General features: G+C 40.5%; 1 protein-coding gene across 4 annotated transcripts in view; it reads right to left on the reverse strand.

The window, feature by feature from the left end:
- MYBPC1 (myosin binding protein C1) overlaps window positions 1-24058 on the reverse strand; it is a 103115-nt gene that overhangs the window by 11321 nt on the left and 67736 nt on the right. For 3 of the 4 annotated variants that reach the window (XM_081331215.1, XM_081331213.1, XM_081331212.1), the window contains 11 exons: window positions 17644-17777; window positions 14650-14809; window positions 13877-13981; window positions 13345-13533; window positions 11950-12084; window positions 8041-8127; window positions 5531-5698; window positions 5264-5352; window positions 4093-4288; window positions 2306-2445; window positions 1415-1574 (listed from right to left, as the gene is read on the reverse strand). In XM_081331215.1, the coding sequence (XP_081187341.1) occupies window positions 1415-1574; window positions 2306-2445; window positions 4093-4288; window positions 5264-5352; window positions 5531-5698; window positions 8041-8127; window positions 11950-12084; window positions 13345-13533; window positions 13877-13981; window positions 14650-14809; window positions 17644-17777 (1563 nt within the window). The remainder of the gene's footprint in view (window positions 1-1414; window positions 1575-2305; window positions 2446-4092; window positions 4289-5263; window positions 5353-5530; window positions 5699-8040; window positions 8128-11949; window positions 12085-13344; window positions 13534-13876; window positions 13982-14649; window positions 14810-17643; window positions 17778-24058) is intronic. The other variant, XM_081331214.1, reaches the window with a different exon arrangement.

Genomic DNA, 24058 nt, shown 5'->3' on the forward strand with positions numbered 1-24058 from the left:
TGATGAGTTCCCCATCTATCCCCTCATCCAAATCATTGATGAAGATGTTGAAGAGCACTGGGCCCAGAACACAGCCCTGGGGGACCCCACTACACACTTCCCTCCATGTAGAAGTGGTTCCATTGAGGACCACACGCTGAGTATGACTGGTCAGCCAGCTACAAATCCATCTGGTGATGCTGTCTAACCCACATTTTTCTATCTTATCAAGTAGTAGTTTGTGATCTACTTTATCAAATGCTTCTGCCAGTTCCTTGAGAACCTTGGGGTGTAATCCATCTGGTCCTGGCGATATGAACTCATCTAGGCTGGACAGGTGCTCACTTACCATTTTTTGCCTATCTTAACTTGTGTTTCTATTCTGTTAGAACATGGATTGAACATGGATCTTTGAAAACTTTATGTTTTGTGGACTCATAGTTTTGAACTGCCTATAATTTATACAGTTTTCCTTTTTTTAAAAAAAACACCTCTTCATCTTTCTTGCCCATTGATTCTGTTGGACAGAATTAAAAAGGAAGAAGCTATGTCATCTAGCATCTCAAAAAATATAAATGAGATTAGAGGAAGGAAATGTTTTCAAACTGGTTTGACATTCTGATTGATTAGTAGCTGTTTTCCACCACTGTGTCTTTAGCCTGGTGCATTGCAGATTATTTTTCAAGAAAAGGATGAAAATGTACTATCTCTGCCTAAAGTGTGAACTAACGAAATCTTTTTTTCCTTCCAAGGTAACAAAACACTGTGTTTAATGCATATTTGTATTCTGAGTGAACACAAGGCGGAAAATTTCTCTTGTATTGGCATGAATTAAATGTCCATAAGATCCTTAAATCTTCCTTAAAAATAGAGTGGTAGGTACTTAAATAGTTTTGGATAAAATGCTGTTACTGAAAAAAATTAAATCACTTTCCTGACCATGTTCCTCTTTGCAACAGAGCTCAGTTATCACAAATGGTTTTTGCTTGATATTGATAATTATGGTACATTGGATTCTACTAAGAACCTACAGGACAATGTTATGCAAAATCCACATAGGACACCTTGCTTGCAATCAGTATTTTTTTGCAAATTAGACATAATACCCATATTTTTTAGCAGATGGGATGTATGAAAAAAAAGATCCAAGTAATTTGAACATTGTTTTTGCCTCTTCCAAATGCAGGTCAAACAAAAACAGTCTCCGTTATTTTATCCTTTCTCTCCAAACTGTACCATTTTTTTTAAAAGAATAAAAGTATTTTCAGTGTTTACTATTAACATAATTGGCTATGCTACATAATGGTGTGGTTGCTAAAACTATGGCAGCTTAATAAAATTAAGAGATTAATATAAGCCTCCCATATCCCCTTTAGCTGTTTTCCATTGTCATATTTGTGTCAGATAGTTCAGGAATTTCAGAGTTTTAGCTAACCATCTTTAGCGATCACAGCACTTTCTTTTGTTCTTGTTGCATCCTCACTGAGGCCACACATATTTTCAGAGAAAATGCGGAAGAAATACTCATTTCCAATTACAAGTTCAGTAATAGTAGCACTTGTCCGGTGATAATGTTCAATGACGGTGTACCATTCCTGAAAGATAGAGTAAATTAAGCTGAGCTTGTAACACCCTAAGAGTTAGGTGCTCAGGGGTAGCCTGGCTAAGACATCATTCTTGAAGTATCTATCTGTATTATGCTGCAGACTGAAGAATGACGGTAATATTATAAGCAGCCCACCCATTAAAAGGCAATTGAGATTGGTGCTGTTACAGCTTCATCAAATCAAAATACCCCTTCAAAAATCCCTAATAAATAATTTTATTTTTTTCCTTTATTTTCAGTTATTTTCAAACCAGCAACTAACTAACTTAGAAGTCTTAAATGACCTCCTTTATTATTGCGTGACTCTGGGCAGCTAACGAGAATTTATAAGAATAGCAATAACACCTATAAATAAATAACTGTACCAACAGCCAATATAATGCAATAGCCTAAAGTCTGACTCAACCCCCCACCCCAAAAACATGCAAATCATTATACTTATATAAAGAAGGTACGCAGAAATAAATATGATAGCTTTAACAGTGAGGCTTCATTTGAAAGTAACAATACTAAGAACAAAGACAACCTACCAAAGATACTTGTCACATTCATACAAGGTCTTTTATAACAGTTGTCAGTTTAAGAGACATTAAAATGGCAGATGTTCCAGTTCTCAAAAGTTATTTAGATTCACAAATAATAGCAGTGTTTCAAGGCAGCCTTCTATGTGAGAACCAGGTGGCTTATCCTGAGATTCGCCATGTTAGAAAGTCTACCTACCATGCTCTTTTTGTCTGCTTTTTGAATTGTGTAACCAGTAATGTTGGCATTGCCATCATCTTTTGGTGGGGTCCATTCCAAAGCAACATTTTCTCCCCAGACATCTGCAATTTTTACTGCTTGGGGTGGACCTGGACGATCTGCAGCAGTAAAGAGGAAAAATTAACAGTACAGGTAAAAATTATTTTTTTCAGCTTGTCTCAGTTTGACAGGTTTTAACGTTCTTTTAAAGAGTGTACCAAGTTTATAATTTTTAGATGGCCAAAAGTTTTGTTAAGGTGGAATTGCCTGCTCTTGATTCCTTCATGTGACTTCTCACTCTATTTCTGAGTGACAACTCAGTCTTGCACACTGCTCTAAGTGCCTTTGAAGACAGTTAATGTTTTCCAGCTCAAAAAATTTCACTTATATTTCACTACATTTAACTTCTTCAGTCACATCCTATGCAACACAGCTTTGCTTTCTAAAATTTATTTTACTTTAGCAAATGATTTTCAGGACAGCTTATGAAAATAGCACCAAGATACAAAAAAAAATTAATAATTTACTAATCTTTTGATGCTGGGATGGCCAAGAACTGAAGGTTAGGATAGTCAAGCTATTGCTACTATGATGTTGCCGGCTTCACATTGCGATATTATAACCTGTACCTATAGTTATGGTTTAGGCAACCTTGGCTCTTTTATGACTTGTGGACTTCAACTCCTAGAATTCCTGAGCCAGCCAAGAAGGGACGCAGTGGCTCAGTGGGTTAGGACGCTGAGCTTGTCGATCAGAAGGTCGGCAGTTTGGCAGGTCGAATCCTGAGTGCCGCGTAACAGAGTGAGTGCCTGTTACTCGTCCCAGCTTCTGCCAACCTAGCAGTTCGAAAGCACATAAAAATGCAAGTAGAAAAATAGGGATCACTATGGTGGGAAGGTAACAGCGTTCTGTGCACCTTTGGCGTCTAGTCATGCCGGCCACATGACCACGGAGATGTCCTCGGACAAGCGCTGGCTCTTCGGCTTTGAAATGGAGATGAGCACCAGCCCCTAGAGTTGGAAATGACTAGCACGCCTGTGCAGGGGAACCTTTACCTTTAGGCAACCTTGGCTCTTTTATGACTTGTGGACTTCAACTCCCAGAATTCCTGAGCCAGCTTGCTCAGGAATTCTGGGCATTGAAGTCCATGAGTCATAAAAGAGGCAAGGTTGCCTACCTTGAGCAGGGGGCTGGATTGGAAGATTTCCAAAGTCCTTTTCAACTCTGTTATTCTATTAATATTCTTCCAGTAACATCTGTAACAACACATGATGGTGTCATATAAATGATACCAAGACATACTGACTTTAATGATGTTTATAACGATGCATGTAAAATTACAGCACTTATGTGATGACCTCATTATACATATGTCAGAATTTGTCCTATGCCCCTTGAAGACATCTTTGGCTTCTCCCCTCAGAAACTATATTTCTTACAGGCAAGACTGGGTTGTAACTGTTAGATTGTAGGACTTTCATAGTCAGATGAAATGTAGCTTTGGTCATAACTCTGGTTTGTAGGAGCCATTGATAAGAAAGATATGGTAAGGATCATAATTTAGCTTATTTCAAACTCTTAAGTTATAGAAGAGGCATGGAAGACTCCAGACCGTGGACTTAATTCAGCCCTCCACAATTTCTTATCCTTTTTATCCTGCTCTCTCTGTAAAATAGCCTCCATTTATGTTATGTTAAGGCCAAAGTGTTGTCAAAGTATTATAGCTAACAGGCCATATTCTACTCAGGTGGAATTTCAATACGTACCAACTATTTGAATATCTATTGTAGCTTTGTCCACGAGGTTATCTACTTTGACCTTCATGTCATATTTTCCAGAATGGCTCCTCTCTGCTTTTCGGATGAAGATGATAGAATCATTTTCACTGTTGCGGATATTAATTTGGTTCTTGTCTACGTGGGTACCATTTTTCTTCCAAGATACTTTTGGTCTTGGCCTTCCCTATGGTAGAAAAAACAAAAACAAAACCCAGGCATGTATCCATAGTACTTGATTATTATTTCCTTTTTAAGATATTCTTTAAATATGTTGGAATAGCACGAGAATTGCAAATTAAAATCAGTGAACTGCTGATTGAATTAAACACATGGAATATGTTTAGCTATCAGCCTTTTCTAAACTGGCTCCTTTCAGTTTGTGTCTCTGTTACAGTGTTTCTCAACTTTGGCAACTTTAAGTTGTGTGGGCTTCAATACCCAGAATTTTCCAATCAGCACAGCTGGAGGGTCCAGGAAAAGGGCCTTCCCTGCCATTTTTTCTGTCCTGTGGAATATCCTCTCCTGGAAAGAAAGGAGTCCTCACTCTCCTAGCCTTTCAACAGAGTAGCACACAACCCTGGGAATGATTGGAGCCTTAAGGCTCCCTCCTACCTTTGAACTTTTAACTTATTTTAATTTTATTTCTACCTGGCTCTTTCTTCTGATATACTGCATTTTTATATGATTTTTAGGCTTTTAACTGTGCACCACCCACTCTGAGAATGAGATGGGTAATTCCTAATTTTGATAAATAAAATAAAAATAAATCAACAATCTTGTCAAATTTACCCTTTGGAAGATTACTAGAATTAATGTATATTTAAAAAATGGTTCTTTCTTTCGTGTATAGAGTTGGAGTATTCTGTGACAATGAGTGAGAATTAAAGGCATTTAAAGTTACTCTGATTACAGTTGAATATCTTTGTAAATGTATTGCAAGTAAATTGATCAGTGTTATAATTCCCATATTTTGAACACAAGATTTTTTTAAAATCAACATTTTTAAACTTTTGCTGCCATTTAGCAAATATTGAAACTTCTTAGAACTTCTTCAAATGTAGAAGTTATCACTGCAATTGTATTAGTCACACACACAACACCTAGTATTAGATGTAGACCCATATGCATATAGATATAAAAACACTCATGCATTCCTTACGTGGAAAGGAATAACAAGATTCACAGCTTCTCCAACCCTTCGAACATAAGTTTGCTTTAAGTGTCTTGGCAGACGAATCTTCGGAGGTTCTTAATTTAAAGAGAGGAATTTATTTCTCAATTCATAAGATCAAAATGTGGCTATGTATAGAATATTTTTTTTCATTGAGAATCAAAACAAGGGGCAAAGAGAGATGAGGGCTATTAGGCAAGGAAAAATAACTTTTATCAATGCTTATATGAGCTACAAATAAATGATCAGTCTCACCTATAACTTCTTTAACTAAAATAGGTTGTGGATGCAGCCGGGGCTCACTGGGACCTGCAGCATTTACTGCTTTTACTCGGACAAAGATTTTTGATCCAGTTGGAAGATCAGGGATGGTGAATTTTGTTTTATCTGTTGGATCTTTATTGGCCACAATCCATTCTTCCGCTAAAGTGGAATAAAAACCGAAAAGACAAAGAAAAATAAAGAGAAATAAAAACATTCAGAATTACATAGAAAGACAGATGGAATATGGATATACAGTGTGTGTGTATGTGTATGTGTGTATATATATATAAAGGTAAAGGTAAAGGTTCCCCCGCACGTGCGTGCTAGTCGTTTCCAACTCTAGGGGCCGGTGCTCATCTCCGTTTCAAAGCCGATGAGCCAGCTACACAAATATGAGCTGTCACTGTTGTGACTACTGCCTGTCGATGGCCTTCGGTTAGGCTGAAACAGGAAATAAAGATTTGTCCCATGTTTGAGGCCTAGCAGTTAACAAGCATTTAACATATATATATATATATATATATATATATATATATATATATATATATATATATATGTCATTAGCTTCTATTATGGTGCAAGTAGAAGAAACAAAAGTTACTAACCTGCAAAGAAGAATCAGTAAACAGAGACAGACAGGCACAGACAGACAGACAGATGGTTAGGAAATAAGAATTATACAGTAATCCTGAAGGCCAGGCCATCAATGTCATTGTACTGTCTTTTTAAGAGAAATGTTAATATGCAAGCAACATAATAATAGTCAAGTTGGAAAAATGCATTTCCACGTGGAATCTGGATCTTAATTATGTCCTGATTTTTTTTAAAAAAGAAGAGGTTTCCATATCAATATATTTTCACTCTGTATTGTACTTTGTTATATTCACAAAGATAGCTTTGCTGATTGGCCAGCAATCCACGCCTTTACCTCCCCCCCTGTTTTGACAGCATTTTCTTTCAACAAAATGCCAATTTCCAAAATATCCTGCAAATCTTTGAGTACTCTCAGCAAGCAACGTAAACTAATTTAATCCTAGTATAAATATGCTGTGTGTTAATGTAACCCTTTGCCAAAAATGTATTTGGGGAAGCTTCCAGTAAGCAAATATTCCTCAATTTTCAAATGTTATTTTGTTATTATCAGCAGTTAAATTTATTAAGTATAGAAGACTGCAATTAAACTGAATTAATTTATCTGGACATTTCATAAACAGCTTATTGTTATGTGATGCAAACTGTGATTTTTTTTTAAAAAAAACTTTATTAAAAATTTTAAATGAAATGTAAAAGTTAACAGGAACTAATATTTAGAACAAAGAAAGAAAATCTAAAGAAGAAACTTCCTATTTTCTTTTTAGCAAATATAAGTGTAAATCTTTTATGATTAGAGCATGACTTATTTTTCTTTATAATCTATTTTTTTTTCTAATCAACACCATGGCTTTTATCTGAATATAGATAACCAATGTTATTGACACAGACAACAGAAATATAAAGGCAACGTAAATCTCTTACACAGACAAAAACACTTTCAAAGGGCTTAATTAACAATGTTATTTTAAAAAGTTCTTTAGAGACCAAAAGTACTTTCTATGTAAAATAAAAAAAAGAAGTAGCATTCAATACTGTCTAAATAATATCTTCTTGCAGAAAAAAAGGTTCATGCTCTAAAAGACCTTTTGTGCTTTAGTACCTGGGCCATTGGATCTAAAACTCTAAACCAGGGTTTCTCAACCTTAGATGTGTAGACCTCAATTTTTAGAATTTGCCAGCCAATTTCTGGAGAAGTTCTGTCCACGTTCAAATTCTGTTTCATCTAATCTTTCTTACTTTACATTTTCCACTTACAAAATAATAATAGCAAGGAAGGACTCCGTAGGTGGATAAAAATGCCAGATCCAGTCTAAATATCTGGCTGACGGTATGACCAACCATAATAACGATGCATTTCATAAAGATACTACACAGGTATGAGCTGAAAACCAGTTGTATGTATTAAAGTAGAAATTCAGCTCCTCGATCATTTCTCAGGTTTTCCAAATTACATTGATTTTATTGGAATCTACCTGCCTATCATCTAACTCTAACACTCTTTCAATAAGGAAATTTAAATATCTGGCATACATTACCCTCCAGATTATGGGTTGCCTCCAGAAAGTCAGCATTTCATACTTCTGTAGGTAGACCTTATTTGGGATTCATTTTTGTTACTAATTCAGAGACATCCATTTTTAGACAAGCACAACATAGTTAGTACTCTCTATCAGTAAGTACTGAGACACACATACTGCACCTTGAAGAGGAGCTTGTCATGATCACAGAGTTGATGAGACAGTAAAATCAAGTGGGTTTATGTGGGACACCAGCAACTCCTTTAGGATAAAACATTGTTTGTATTTTCCCCCCAGTGATCAACCACTCCAACCACTGATCAAAGGAAAATGGTACAATGAAAAGAGGCGAGAAAGAAGGGAAGAAAAAGCTTGATGCTGAACACTCACAAGGTTTGGATGTCTTCTCTTCTGTCTGCCCTGGGCCCCCGGCTGTGTCCACACTAATATTTTGCTCTGAACCAGAGTCAGAGGAACCTAAATGATTTGGAAAGCACAGATGGGGATTTACAGTCATAGGCAGAAGTGCCTTTTGGACTGGCATCGCCGAGCATCCTCAGAATCAGAATCAGAAACCAAGACAGTTGAGAAATGTGAAAAAAAAAGAGATAGGCAAGGGACATCCATTCAGAAAAACAGATTTAAGAAGAAGAGAAAATTAAAGCATACTCCAGAATAAGCAAGAGGAAACTGAAAGAAGAAGAAGAAGAAAGATATACATGAAGGTTTAAGATGCCTGGCAAGACTACTGGCATGACCATCACTGAAATCCATTGGTTATCAGAAACTCAGGGTCTGCCAATTCTTCTTGCTGAACAGTTGACATCTGCAGCTCTCTGCCTTTTGTATCCTGACTCTTGCACTGAATGTATGGAGGATAGCTGTGCCTTCGACCATCATAAACGGGATCTAGACAATTAGCTCTGGGGCATGCCATGAATCTGTCAACCACAGAATTGGTACAGTGAACTTAACAGAATCCCTGCTTCTGTTAGCGATTCCTTATAGCAAAAACAATATTTTACCATATCATCATTTTTGGATTGAGTCAGATGATTCTGTGCCAGTTCTTCCACCAAGTATGGGTTCAGAGGAAGTATCATATAGATACATTTGAAAAATAAATGCAAGACAAATATGGGGATCTCTTTATGATAATGTTTTCACTAGCTGAAGAACTCTTCCGAGCAATGTCTACCTCTAAACTTATAAAAATAAGTTTATTTTTACTTCATCTATTTTTCATTATTGTCAATCTGTGACAAAAACTCAGAAAACAGGAGAAAAAGGTAAGTTTGCTCCTTTATTTTCAGTTCTTAAAAACTTTCTGTTCCATTCTTGTAATGTAAATATTGTTGTTTAATCCTTTGAGGCTATTTGCACAGGTGTATTTAGAATATAGCACTGTTTCCAATGAAGGAGTATATATTATTAACTTTTAAACAGTCATGATGTTTGTCTATTCTTCTAAGGTTGGTTTTGTATATTTGAAAAGATTTTTTTAAAAAACAAAATTTGCCTTTGGTTAAAGTGACTCTACTTTAATACCCCATTCGAGGGTAACAGGCAAGCAAGAGAGAAAAGCAGAGAAAAGAGAGATTGGTTGATAGAATAAATAAGTATAAGCAACAAAAGGTAGAACTGAAGAAATGGAGCTGAAAGATTGACAGTTAAAGAAAAAGATTGTTGAAGATCCAAGTAAGAGATTAAGTTTTATAGAGACATTAGTGGAAAGAAGTTGAAGAATAGAGAAATCCAGATACTAAAAACAAACAAGCAAAAGAAACAATGCATAGGAAGAGATATAGCAAAGTAAACAAAAAGTATTATTTAAACCTCTAAAATATTAAAATATATACATGAGTAAAATTGTGTGTCTGTGTATTTGCATGCATGCATATACACAGACAGTATATACTGTATGTAACATGTATAATTTATATCCAGATATGCAAAGGGTAAATAGAATACACAGACTGTATGCCACATTTGTTTGTAAAATATATCACTATTGTATTTTATCCAAGATGGGTCATGTCAAAATGGCACATGCAATGTATATTTGAGATATGTCCTTAACACTTTAAACTTATCCAAATGAAGAAAGTAAAGGGCTTGCTCTGTTCATCAGTTTCACAAGATGGTTTGACATTCGGAACTCAGAAATCTGAAAAAAGACTATTATTATTATGTGTTTGATTGTTTTTTGTAGTTCTCTGAGAACTAAATAGTGGCTAAAATAAAATAAAATAAAATGCATGCTAGAATATTTGCCACTGATTATATATGACTACTTTGCAATGATTAAAAAATAACAAGGAAACGAAGAATATACACTTAATTAAAAAAATGATAATATTGGGTTGATAATATCATTATTTGTTTTGTTTCTCTCTCCAAGAATGTGGAAACAACAACATCCACAGCAAACAGTGGACACATCATTGAAAATGCTGACAATGCATTCTTGTCTGATGCAAATATGTTAAGTTATGGTGTTTGTGTGATGAAAGATGTTTCATCATTTGTTTTCCCTCCCACCATAGATTTCCTTGCACCAAACTGATTTTGTCTTGTGTTTATATTTCAGCACTACTATCCATAACCCACATTTGAAGATTTATTAGAATAAATGAGTTTTGAGGCCAATTACAATACTTTATGATGTTACAATTATAGTAAAACTGTAATAAACTTGTTACAGGTTCAGCCTGGATTTACCAAGAACAATATTCACATCCTAATTAATTTTTATTATTGTGTCTGAGAACATTTTGACTCTTCTGAAAACTGAATCAACAGCAGGGTTGAACATCTCTAGCAAGCTGTTACATAAATTTGAAATATGGCTTATCAAAAAACCAAATTCTCCAGTACAATAGAAAAATCATTTTATTCCGATTCTAATTTGTTAGAAATACTGCAAAAGAATAAAAAAAATCCATGTATATTTGAGAGAATATGAATTGTAGTGTTAAAGGCATCAGGCTAGAAATCAAGAGACTTGAGAATTCTAATCCTGCCTGGGATACAAAGCAACTGGGTGATCTTGGGCCAGTTACTCTCTCTCAACCTGAGGAAGGAGGCAGTGAAAAACCACTTCCAAAACAATTTGCCAAGAAAATTACAGGAACCTGTCCTGTCACCCAAATTTTCTTTTCCCAAGCAATCAGCCATTCTCAAGAAGTCTCTTATGATACCTGTGGATGTGTTTTTTCCCTCTTGTGAAACAACAGTGTTCAAGCTCTTTTGTTTCTTGATATATCTAGTTAGCTTACTAAAATGTTACTTGCTTTTTTAAAATGTAATTTCTATTTTTGAAAATCAATCCCATATTTTCCAGGCCAGGTCTGGAAAAACTATTTCTGCTGAGCTATAATATGTAGCAAAACATCACTTACTTTTATAGCATAAAAATTCTTACATCTGTGCTCTAAAGCAGACACATTCCAAATAAGTGGCTTAAAATTGCCTAAAATGCTTTGTTCAGCAGACACATGTTCACAAGAAAAAGCAAAATAGAGATAGAGATCAAGGCTGCTTACTTTTAAATATTTGCTAGGAAGAAATGATAAATCATTGGTTAAGGAGGGTAAAATATAAATTGGAAGCTATTAGCTATGTTCCAGCTGTGTTCCCCATTTTTCTGCAGTTTACTGTATATACTTGTTTTGGAAAGAAAATTTCCCAAACCATCTGCCAGATTTTTATGAATCATGAATTGTATATGCTATTGGTCCTCATAAATCAGTTAACATTCGATTTATGGAGCCTGATATTTCTGAATTATTACTGAGTTGTTCCATAAAAGTAGAAGCAACAGCAGCAGTAATAATACTAATCAAATATAATGTGTTTGTATTCCATTCTATTCTTGCCCTATTTCCTTAAAATTTCTAGCTGATTATTGGTCTTTACTTCAGATCAGTATCTTTTCTACTTAGACTAAGAGTTTGAGAGATATTTGGGAACAATTTGGAAGTTACAATCTGGTCAGTCTGCTGACATTCATAAAAATCCAACATTGTTGTCTTTAATATAATCAGTGGCATAAATTATACACTGTTTTCACTGATTCAGTAGTTGAGAAGCTGTATAGAACAGAACATAGCTTACTAGTTACTTAAGAACTTCTGTGTTGGATTCAACATAAATTTTGAGAGGGCCTTTTTAGTTTGCTTTGGAGAATCTTTATATTTTATATAGATTTACCTACAGATATAAGTAAAAGCAAAGTTGTTGCTGAATGGGAAAAACAGATATATATCATCTTTTGCATGAAACATGATTGGGACTTACTTCCTTCAAAGCAATATTCTATAACATAGCCATCTAAACCTGCAGCTCCAATCTGATCTGGTGGTCTCCATTTCATGGTAACTGTAGTATCAGTGACAGAATCAACTGCCAGGCAAGTAGGAGGACTTGTGACAGCTAAAAACAACAAAAGAGAATATTGACATTAGCCAGAGAAAATATACATAATATCTTGTAGGACACAAAACAATTTTTATAGTTGTTAAATTAGTTAACAAAGAATCTTACAGCACCTTAAAAATTAACAAGCACATTAAAGACTTTCAAAGTCCCATTACTAATCTAAATAATTTTTGCATTAGGAAAAAACAGATGATAACACCACCTCCTTATCTGTATGCTTCTATTGTTTTCATTAGAATAGATGATATTTAGAACATAAACAATTGAAAAATCTGATTTTTCAAAAGAAATATCATCTTAAAAATCATCAAAGCATAGATAAGGGGAATGAAATGGCAGTGTAAATGGAATAAGGATTAGAATGGGGATTACTGTTAAAATAAAGATGAGGAATATAGTACAAAAGTTAGCACAGGAACAACTTTTACCCCAAGGAATTGTAAACATAGTACTATTGAGAAGGATGCAGGAGTCTAGACCACTGTTTTTTTTAAAACAGCCAAATCACAATGAGCCTCACTTACTGTTCCCAGTAATACATTATATGCTGCTCTTCAAGATCACAAACTTTAGTCAATATAACCCTATCAAATGTACTGAATTTTCACTCTCAGTTTAAGTACATCTGCATATGCTGTACACCAGGGGTTTTCAAACTTTTATGACTTGTGGACTTCAACTCCCAGAATTCCTCAGCCAGGCAGGAAAGTCATAAAAGGGCCAAGTTTGAAGACCCCTGCTTTAAGTGTCGATTTCAACTCCTAGAATTTCTTAGCCAGGAATTCTGGGAAATGAAGTCCATGCAAGTTAAAGTTTCTGAGGTTGAGGAACAATGAACATATGACCCTACACACCTCTGTAGTACTTTCTGATGAAAAAAGTGTTAATTAAAAAAATAATAATGAATCTGCAGCCAATATTAAATCATCAGTAATAATTATGCTTGACATTGGTCAACTTTATGGGTAAAAGGATTTCTTTCTGATGGTATCCAGTATGTTAGACCAGACCAGAACAAAACAAATAATCATGACTGCAACTTCAGATGAGAAAGATTAATTCCTTTTCCTGCTTCCTAGTTCTACAGAAATCTGAAGTCTTCTCTGAAACTGAAGTCAATTCAATCCTGGATGTTACGTCAATGAATATCTCCTGTATTTTTAATTAATTTCCAGGGTGCTACAGTACTCTATTGCAATAAAACCATTTAATAAAAGTTTTGAATAATTAAATACATAGATATGATTCACTTACCTAGGGGCACAAAAGGTTTTGATGGCATGCTTGGTTTGGAAGTCCCAATGGCATTAACTGCAAACACACGCACCTCATAAGCAACTCCCTCAATCATCTTTTTGGGCTCAAAAGTTGTTTCTTTAATAAGATCAAAATTTATTCTCATCCATCTGGAGCTTTGCTTCTTTTTCCTTTCAATATAGTATCCTAAATAAATGTATGCATAAATATAAAACCATCAGTTGATGGCTCAGAATTTCTAAAAAGAGCAAATGCAACTGTTATGGAGATGACCTTTTTCAGGATCTAATCTGAGTCCATTACCGGGACCAGAGTTTTAGTCTTCTGAGCTTTTGGAAGACCCATTTCACTTGGTCACCACCATGCTATCTAAATAATAATAATAATAAATTACACGTTTCCTTGAGCAAAAACTCTCAGCTGAAACCCTTCTGCTTATGAATAGTATATACTTCCATTTCAAAGAGCCACCAAATAATTCTACAAAAACATTAAAATACTTTAATGTTTCACTGAGTAGTCTACATACCTAAAAGAGGAGATCCACCATCATAGGCTGGAGGTTCCCAGGTCATAATACACCAGTCTTCTCCTATCTCAATCACATTGGGTGCCTCTGGGGGATCAGGAATATCTGTTGCAATTAGAAGTTTTAAGTTGTTAGAGTTTTACTGGAAAAACAAATATTTTTGTTCATTTCAGACAAAATTACTTATAGCTATATTGGAGCAAACATCCAGACTCACTTAAAAAAAATACAAGTCACTTACATTACAGAATTTAAATTAACCACAAATAAGCTAAATCCCATTGATTATAATAGACTGGATCTAAGACATATTTGGCTGGGATTTCACATCAGATTTTAATCAGACAAATAATGTTTAATGAAATGTTACAAACGTTATAATCTAAACCAGTGTTTCTCAACTCACCAACTTAAAAATGTATGGATTTCAACTCCCAGAGTTCCCCATCCAGAAATTTTGGGAGTTGAAGTCCACACAACTTAACGTTGCTGAGGTTTCCAGGCTGAAATCTTTGCTGAATTAGAAAGAAATTCACTGGGGAAAAATCACTTAGAGTCCTATTTTATCTCAGAGCTGTTGAAAAGCTAAGGCAACATTATTTAAAATGATTGAAAATAAAATGTGTTTTGTTGCAGAACTAAGTCATTGGGTCAATTTTCATGCTGGTTAGGAATTACAGGAGTTTGTAGTCCCAATGCTTTTTAGAAAAAGCTGAAATAGGAAAGATCATTGGTGCTACTTCATACAAAAGCCTTGCATTTCATTGACTTACCAACTACTTTGACATTGATGTGAGCTGAGTCTTCTCCAGCTTCATTCTTCAGCGTTATTCTGTAAGCACCTGAATCATCTTTTTCAGCTGAATCAATCACCAAACAACTGCTGTCTGGATAATTCTCTGCCCGTATTCTGGATGCAGAATCCATGATCCACTGTCAATCATTTTGCAAAAGGGAATAGGGTAGGGGGAGAAAAATAGTTTTACGTAGAAACCACCAGAGGATCAACAATCAGAATTTATTTAGGATAAATAATATGGAAATTGCACAAATGTAGCAAGGAATTTATCAAATACTCCATGGACACATTCTTGATACCTAAGACTTTGTGCTTACTTTAAAAAAAGTTTTTAATTTTTTTTTAAAATCAGAATGAGAGGCTGGCATGCCATAAAGCAAAGCACTATGCCACCAAGACATTTTTATGTTTAAAGGCTAGCTGTGGCTTAACATGTGCCCTCAAGGCTTTCTTAGAAAAATTAAAAGTACATGATTACAATTTAGTCTTGGAAGCATATCTATTTATTGAGAAAGTGAGAAAAAAATCACTCGAACTAATAAAGGAAAACTGGGGGAGCAGTAGTTCTACCAGTTTACATTTTGATAAATGGTTATTTTACAAGACATATTCCACTGTGCCCGATGGCCCAGTCACATATATTATAATTATTATTATTCCCTCTTGAAAAATACTTGCATCCTTAAAAATTATCTCCCCACTCTAGCATTCAGGAATCTCTGATACTGCATGCTAATGTCTAGCAATATTTCTCAGTTGTACAGGTAGTCCTCATTTACTGACCACAATTGGACTGACAATTCAGTCATTAAATGAAGTGGTCACTAAGTGAAACTGCAATTGTAATCATGATCTGACTTCAGCATTACTTGGCTTTACAGACCTGTGATGGTTATAAATGCCATGATTGGTTGCAAGATTATTTTTGCATCATGGTTATAACAGCGAAGAGTTGCTAAATGAGGCAGTTCCTACCTGCATTTTCTTGTGCGTGTTTTCAAAACATTTAGGAAACAATGGTCTAGCAATTAAGAGGGATAGTGGACAGAGTTATCCACTATCATGGTAAAAAAAAGCATGCCAGTGATGATGGTGCAGTTGAAGCTCTGCCTGTTTTTTATGCATCACACATTAAAAAAAAGAGATGTGAACTTTGGATTTTTGATCACACCATTGCAGCGGCCATCTTGGCTTTTTTGACTATAGCCTGTGGACATACTTGATCATAGGCTTAAATTCACAGAAAGAATTTAAAGCATGTTGATTTATTTTTAGCATTGTTCTAATTTTACCAGTTGTCTAGTGTGCAGCAGCAGCCAAAAAAGCTAATACAATCCTGGGTTGTATAAACAGAGGCATAGAATCAAGATCATGCAAGGTATTAGTACCGCTTTATAAAACCCTAGTAAGACCACACCTGGAATACTGGTTACCATATCACAAAAAAGATGTTGAGAGTTTGGAAAAAATTCAGAGAAGAGCAACTAAGATGATCAAAGGCCTCTAGACTAAAACATACGAAGAACGGTTGCGGGACTTGGGTTTGGCTAGTCTAAAGAAAAGAAGAAATAGGGGAGACATGATAGCAGTATTCCAGTATTTGAGGGGCTGCCATAAAGAAGAGGGGGTCATGTTATTCACCAAAGCACCAGAGGGAAGGACGAGAAACAATGGTTAGAAACTGATCAAAGGGAGAAGCAACCTGGGATTAAGGAGAAACTTCCTGACATTGAGGACAATTAACCAGTGGAATAGCTTGCCCCCAGAAATCGTGGGCGCTCCATCACTGGAGATTTTTAAAAAGAGGCTAGACAGTCACTTGTCTGAGATGGTATAGGTCAGGGGTGTCAAACTCAATTTCATTGAGGGCCACATCAGCATTGTGGTTGCCCTCAGGGGGCCGGGTGGGCGTGGCTGGAGTGCGTATGGCCTTACTGGGTGGGCGTGGCCTACTGGGTGGGCATGGCCTACTGGGTGGGCGTGGCCTACTGGGTGGGCGTGGCTGGAGTGCGTATGGCCTTACTGGGTGGGCATGGCCAGCTCTACATCATTGGCATCAAGGGTGCCTATGGGGGCCCGGGCAGGAGTGGGACAGATCTGGGGGTCTCTGGCAGAAGGAGGGTCTCTGGGCCAGGGCCAAGGCAGCGGGGGCTGTTCCCTCACTGTTTCCAGGATGGCTTTGGGGGCCACATGAAACCACTTCGCGGGCCGGATCCGGCACCCGGGCCTTGTGTTTGACATGTCTGGTATAGGATCTCCTGCTTGAGCAGGGGGCTGGACTAGAAGGTCTCCAAGGTCCCTTCCAGCTCTATTCTATTCTATTTATGTTCCTAGTGGAATAGCCCATCATGCTTGTAAGTTGTGATGGTTGTAAAACGGGACACCATGTGACTGACCTGATTTTAATGACCTTTTTGCAATGGTTGTTAAGTGAATTAATTGTTTGCTAAGGGCCAGTTCTGCTGAAGTAAAAATGTTGTAAAATGTGATCATGTGACCACAGGCACTGCAAATGGCCATAAATGCAGTACACTTGCTAAGCGCCCAACATGTGGTCACATGATTGTGGGGATGTGTGTGGCCATCAGAACTTCAGAACCAGATCGTATGTACCCCTTGGGAGGTCCATCATAACTTCAGGTCGCTAACCAATTAGTTGTAAGTTGAAGAGTACTTGTATACTACTGTTTGTCATGTCCTGAGGATACCAATTATCCTTTCTATCCTTTGTCTTTTCTGGATACCTGTGATATTTTATGAATGGTTCCTAATATACTTAATTATCTGATAGCAGGTTGTTAGATGTGATTGCAACTCCAGCAGCTCACAACCCCTCCTGAGTTTAGTTCAGATACATGGTACTTATTGGTGCAAGAGATTCTGAGTACTTTCATGCCATTACATATTTTATTACAACTTATTTAAAAGATTGGACTTCAGATGTATTTGTTTAGATTTACAATTTTACCTTCTCTCCTCTGCTCCACATGATCTTTGGTGGAGGCTCCCCAGAAACAGGGATTTCAAGACGTAATTTTGTTCCCGCGACAACTGTTACCGTGTTATCATCACCAAGGCCTTCAAGGTGAAGCTTAGGAGGATCTGCAAAACCAAGATACTGAGGAAATTCCATGATAAGAAAAACATCTCAAAATTTGAATGTGTGATAGAAGAAACATTTACATCTCGCAATGGAGAAACCTCTTCATATATACAAAGCCAGAGTTCATATAATGCTGAAGAAGAGTTTTGGGAGTCAAGCTAAAAATCCCTAATCTTCCTGGGGAAAACAAAGCACTAGCTCAGTTATATAGTATCAAATTTAGCAACCATCCTCTGCCCAAAGACACTTTTCCAGGAAAACTGAATTATGAACTCAGCCATAAAACATTTAGAAGGCAAGCAATGATGAAATGTTACCAGAATGTTCTAGAAATGTTACCAGAAAGCAAACATAGACATTGAGAAGTACAAACAGTCTGATTAACCCTGTAACATTAACTGCTTAAAAAGAAACTATGTACTCGAATTACTGGGGTTTTTTTGTTCTTTCAATCCCCCCCCCCTGTCTTTACAGTTCTGCTCAGTTATCTCATAGTTACAATGCAACCCTAACACTGACTTCATTAGATACCATACATGATGTGCTACAGCCACGTCATACTGCTATTTCTAATTATGTGCACACCCTAATTTGTATATAATCCTACACCTTTTGAGACATGTTTATTTCCAGCACTGCCAATAAACTAATTTATGCTTTGACATAATTGTGTCCTAGTCTCTGGTTCAAACATATCCTTGGAAAAATTCTCCTATAATATAGAGCATAGACTTTCTCATAATACCACTGAAATACCTGGCAACGTCTAGTTGTTATTGTTATAATTTATTTCTTGGATTAATATTTAATATTTCAGAGTAAATGTCTAATGCATGGTTCCATCTAGATTCTTCTTCCTGCCTCAGACAGCCTGGCAATTTTGATATTATACCAGAAATGGGAAAAATGGAGGATTCTCCAAATCCCATTAGAGCAATTTATTCATACTCATAGATAAATAGCTGCATGTATACTATGGAACATGAATAATTTGAAGTAGGTCTGTATTATGTGTGTGGGCAAGATACCCCTTCATGGATTACTGCCTTGTCATGGCAAAGGGGCTTGCATAATTCAATGAAGCTATGAGCTATGCCGTACAGGGCCACCCAAGACGGAAAGGTCATAGCCAAGAGTTCTGACAAAACGTGATCCACTGGAGAAGGAAATGGCAACCCACTCCAGTATCTTTGCCATGAAAACCCTATGGACAGTACCAAAAGGCAAAACAATATGACGCTGGAAGACGAGCCCCTCAGGTCGGAAGGTGTCCAATATGCTACTGGGGAAGAGCATAGGGCTAGTACTAGTAGCGCCAGAAAGAATGAAGCGACTGGGCCAAAGCCGAAAGGACGCTCAGCTGTGGATGTGTCTGGTGGTGAAAGGAAAGTCCGATGCTGTAAAGACTTTTTCTCCATAGGAACCTGGAATGTAAGATCCATGAATCAAGGCAAGCTGGACGTGGTCAAACAAGAGATGACAAGACTGAACATCGACATCTTAGGTATCAGTGAACTAAAATGGACAGGAATAGGTGAATTTAATTCAGATGACCATCAGGTATACTACTGACTGTGGCTCAGACCATGAGCTTCTCATTGCAAAGTTTAGACTTAAACTGAAGAAAGTAGGGAAAAGTGCTAGGCCACTCAGGTATGAATTAAATCATATCCCTGTTGAATATACAGCAGAGGTGACAAATAGATTTAAGGAATTAGATCTGATAGACAGAGTGCCTGAAGAACTATGGACAGAGGTTCGCAACATTGTACAAGAGGTAGCTGTTGTGACTCAGGGCCAGCCGGTGGGTCCGACAGCCGGGTCCGATGTATCGGAGGACTCAGATGTGGGGGAGGAGGGAAACGAACCGGCTGATGATGATTTGGAGGCTTTGCAGAGTCCTCAGCCGGGGACCTCTTCTCAGCTGTGTGAGCCCGAGAGTGCGGAGGATGATGACCCACAGCTGGCCCTGTTCAAGGACGCCCGACGTAGGAGGCAGACGAGCAGGGACAAACAAAGAAAGACTATGGGACTCCTCGGGAGGAGGCACAGGGAGACCACGCCCTGAGCTCTCTATAAAAGAAGTGTTTGGGGAGGGGCTAGTTGCTGAAAGCAACTTTTTCGTTTGAGAAGACAAGCTCTTGTGTTTTGTTATCTGCATAATTAAACCTTGGCAGAAGCCTTTTAGCCTTGGACGCTTTCCAGACTCGTCTCTTAATTAGGGGTTGGGAGAAGAGGGCTGGTTCAGAACAGTTTGCTTTCAGCCACCCACCCCTTAATACTACGATGGAGCAGCTTCTTGCCGAGAATGCCCAGCTCAACCAGCAACTCACCTTGCTGGCCACTCAGGTGGCACAACTGCAGGCTCAGGTACATGCTGCCCCCCCACCCAGGAGGAAATGTCAGTTAGCTATGCCGGATAAGTTTGCTGGTAAACCAGAACTGTTTCCTGCCTTCCTGGGACAATGCCAGCTTTATATCAGCGTGAGAGCAGCTGATTTCCCCACTGACCGTGATAAGGTGGGATTCGTGTTGAGCCTTCTGTCGGGAGATGCAGCTCGTTGGGGCACGCCTCTGTTGGCACAGCCTAGCCCTTTGTTGGATAACTTTGGGGGGTTTTGTGACCATATGCGCCTCATGTACGAGGACCCGATTAAGGCACAGACCGCCACCCGACGTCTGAAAGCTTTGAGGCAGGGTCAGCGCCCCCTACAGGCCTATATCAGCGATTTCCGGCTGCTTAGCCAGGATTCCGCCTGGAATGAGGCTGCGCTCGTGGATGCCTTTCAGGATGGCTTGTCAGAGGAGATGTTGGATGAGCTGGCCCGCGTGGACATTCCCTCAGATCTGAATGGGCTGATCCATCTTTGTCTGCGGATCGATGCCCGGCTGCAGCAGCGTAAGAGTCGCCGTGCCACCCCACAGACCCCTGCCGCCCCTGTTGTGCGTGAGCCCCCAGTCCAGAGGGAGGAGCCAATGGAGCTGGGTGCCGCCAGGTCCCGTCTATCGGTGACGGAAATGGACAGACGACGATCGGAGGGGTTGTGTTTTTACTGTGGGGACCCTGGACATTTGGCTGCTTCTTGCCCGAAGAAGCGTCAGCGGGCGTCAGTGACCAAGCCTGCCCCGAGAAAGTCCCCTGCTTTGCTATCGGGAATACGGCCCGAGCCCGATCTAGACGGTGTGAAAGATCGGGCGACCCACAACGATCACGCCGAGCGACGCCGTTCCGACGGTGCCTGTGAACCTCCACGGCATTTGATTTTGGAGGCACGACTGATCCTTCCTGGCAAGCCAGAGGGGATTCCGGTCCATGCCTTAATTGACTCTGGGGCTACCACTAACTTTATGGATTCGGCCTTTGTGGCCAAATGGGCTGTTCCCCAGTGTCCGGTGGATCCGCCCATGCTTGTGGAGACCATCGATGGTCGAGTGCTCCTGTCCGGGCCTATCACGGCCGCCACGCAACCCGTGTGTATGGCCATCAGTACCCATGTGGAGGCCATTCAGTTTTACGTCACTTCGGATCTGCACTTCCCCGTGGTCTTGGGACTGGCGTGGCTCCGGGCGCATGATCCACAGATCTATTGGTCTCAGAACTTGGTCACCTTCCCAAGTTTGCAGTGCGTGGACCACACCCGCCATATCTGTGCCGGCCAGGTGGAGGGTTCCTCAGGGGTTTCCTTGCCTCCCGTACTGTCCGACTTTGCTGACGTGTTCAGCGAGTCAGAGGCGGACCAATTACCCCCGCACAGGCCCTACGACTGCTCCATTGACCTAGTCCCTGATGCGCCTCTCCCAGTGGGGCGTTTGTACTCCATGTCGGAGCCCGAGTTGGCCGCATTGCGGGACTTCCTGACAAAGAACTTGGCTCGTGGATTCATCCGGCCCTCGTCCTCGCCAGTGTCTGCGCCCGTGCTCTTCGTCAAAAAGAAGTCGGGCGAGTTACGGCTTTGCTGTGACTACCGGAAACTCAACGCTATCACGGTGCGTAACCGCTACCCGCTGCCCCTCATCCCCGAGCTCTTGGACCGACTCCGGGAGGCTAAGATCTTCACGAAACTGGACCTGCGTGGAGCTTACAACCTCGTCAGGGTTCGGCCGGGTGATGAGTGGAAGACAGCGTTTGGTACTCGCTATGGACATTTCGAGTACACGGTGATGCCGTTTGGCCTGACCAACGCCCCCGCTGTGTTTCAGCATTTTATGAACGACATCTTTCGGGATCTGTTGGACCAGTTTGTTGTGATTTACCTGGACGACATCCTGATTTACTCCCCGTCGCGTGAAGCGCATCATCAGCATCTCCGTCAGGTCCTGCAGCGCCTCCGGAAACATCGGCTGTTTGCCAAGTTGGAGAAGTGCCAGTTCTACCAGGTGACCATTGATTTCTTGGGCCACCGCATTTCTCCCGAGGGCATCGCCATGGATCCAAGTAAAGTTGAGTCGTTGCAGAGTTGGCAACCCCCGCGTCGCGTGAAGGATGTTCAGCGACTTCTTGGATTTGCCAACTACTATCGGACATTCATCCCTGGCTTTGCTGCCTTGACAGCCCCCCTCACCCGGCTCCTGCAGAAGAAGACTCGGTTCCAGTGGAACGCCCCCGAACAACAGGCGTTCCAAGCTTTGAAGGACGCCTTCATGAAGGAGCCCATCTTGAAGCATCCTGACCCGCAACGGCCGTTTGTCGTGGAGGCGGACGCCTCCGACATTGCCATTGGGGCCGTGTTACTCCAGGCAGCGACGCCCAACGGTACCCTTTTCCCTTGCGCGTATCACTCTCGGAAATTGAATCCCTCGGAGCGCAACTATACCATCTGGGAGAAGGAGCTGCTGGCCATCAAGGCGGCGTTCGAGGCTTGGAGGCATCATCTGGAGGGGGCGCGGCATCAAATCGAGGTCCGGACGGACCACAAGAATCTGGAAAGTCTGCAGACCGCTCGGAATTTGAACCAATGCCAGATCCGGTGGTCCCTCTTCTTTGCGAGGTTTGACTTTCGGGTGCGGTACATACCAAGCGGGCACAACCAGAGAGCGGATGCTCTGTCCAGGAAGCCCGAGTACACCCGAGTGGAAGACAAGCTTCCGCCCAGGACAGTGATCCCCGTCGAGTCTTTTGCTGCGGTACGGGAGCCGGTGGATATACGGGCTCGGATCCGGGAGGCGCAGCAGCAGGAGGCGTGGGTGGCTCAGCGGAAGGAAGAGGTGGGGCCAGATTCACCTTGGTCGGTCACGGATGGACTCCTGTATTATCGTGACCGGCTCTATGTTCCAGGAGGGCCACTCAGGGGACTCGTCCTCAGCCAATGTCATGATAACCCGGCTGCGGGGCATTTTGGCCTGTTCAAGACTCTGAACCTGGTCTCCCGTACTTTCTGGTGGCCCCGAGTCCGACACGATGTCCAGTCTTATGTCACCTCCTGCGTCCCATGCAGGCAGGCCAAGTCAGCGACAGGGGCCCCGCCTGGTTTACTGCAGCCTTTGCCAACGCCCAAGAGACCCTGGGGGGCTGTGTCCATGGACTTTCTGACGGATCTACCCCCATCCTCCGGCTTCACGACAGTGTTTATGGTGGTGGACATGTTGACCAAGATGGCGCACTTCATCCCCTGTCGCGGCTTACCGTCAGCTCGCGCCACTAGTCGCATGTTCATCCAACAGGTGTTCCGGCTGCACGGCCTTCCCGACAGGGTCGTCTCCGATAGGGGGGCCCAGTTTACAGCCCGCTTCTGGCAGGAGTTGATGCGGGCGTTGGACATTAAGGTTTGCCTCTCGTCCGCGCATCATCCTCAGACCGACGGGGGTACCGAGAAGGTCATCGGCATCTTAGAGCAGTATCTGCGCTGCTATGTTAACCTGCAGCAGGACAACTGGGTGGACTATTTGGCCATAGCCGAGTTTGCCTTTAATAACTCGCAACACACCTCCACGCAGATGACACCGTTCTTGGCCAACGTGGGTTATCACCCCAGGTTCTTCCCTCTTTCTCCCGTGGACTCACCGGAGCCGGCAGCGAACGAATTCATGGCGGAGTTACAGGCGATCCATCGGTTGGTGCGACGGCAGCTGGAGAAGGCCAAGGCCGACTACAAGAGGTTCGCCGATCGGTCGAGAAGGGATACGCCTCCACTATCGGTGGGGGATCGGGTCTGGCTGTCCACCAGGAACCTACCATCCACTCGGCCGGCGAGGAAGCTGGACCACCGTTACCTTGGACCGTTCCCAGTCGAGGCCGTCATCAACCCGGTCGCCTATCGTTTAACTCTGCCACGTTCCCTGC

The sequence above is a fragment of the Vipera berus genome, assembly GCF_964194415.1.
Source record: "Vipera berus genome assembly, chromosome: 6".
Lineage (NCBI taxonomy): Eukaryota > Metazoa > Chordata > Lepidosauria > Squamata > Viperidae > Vipera > Vipera berus.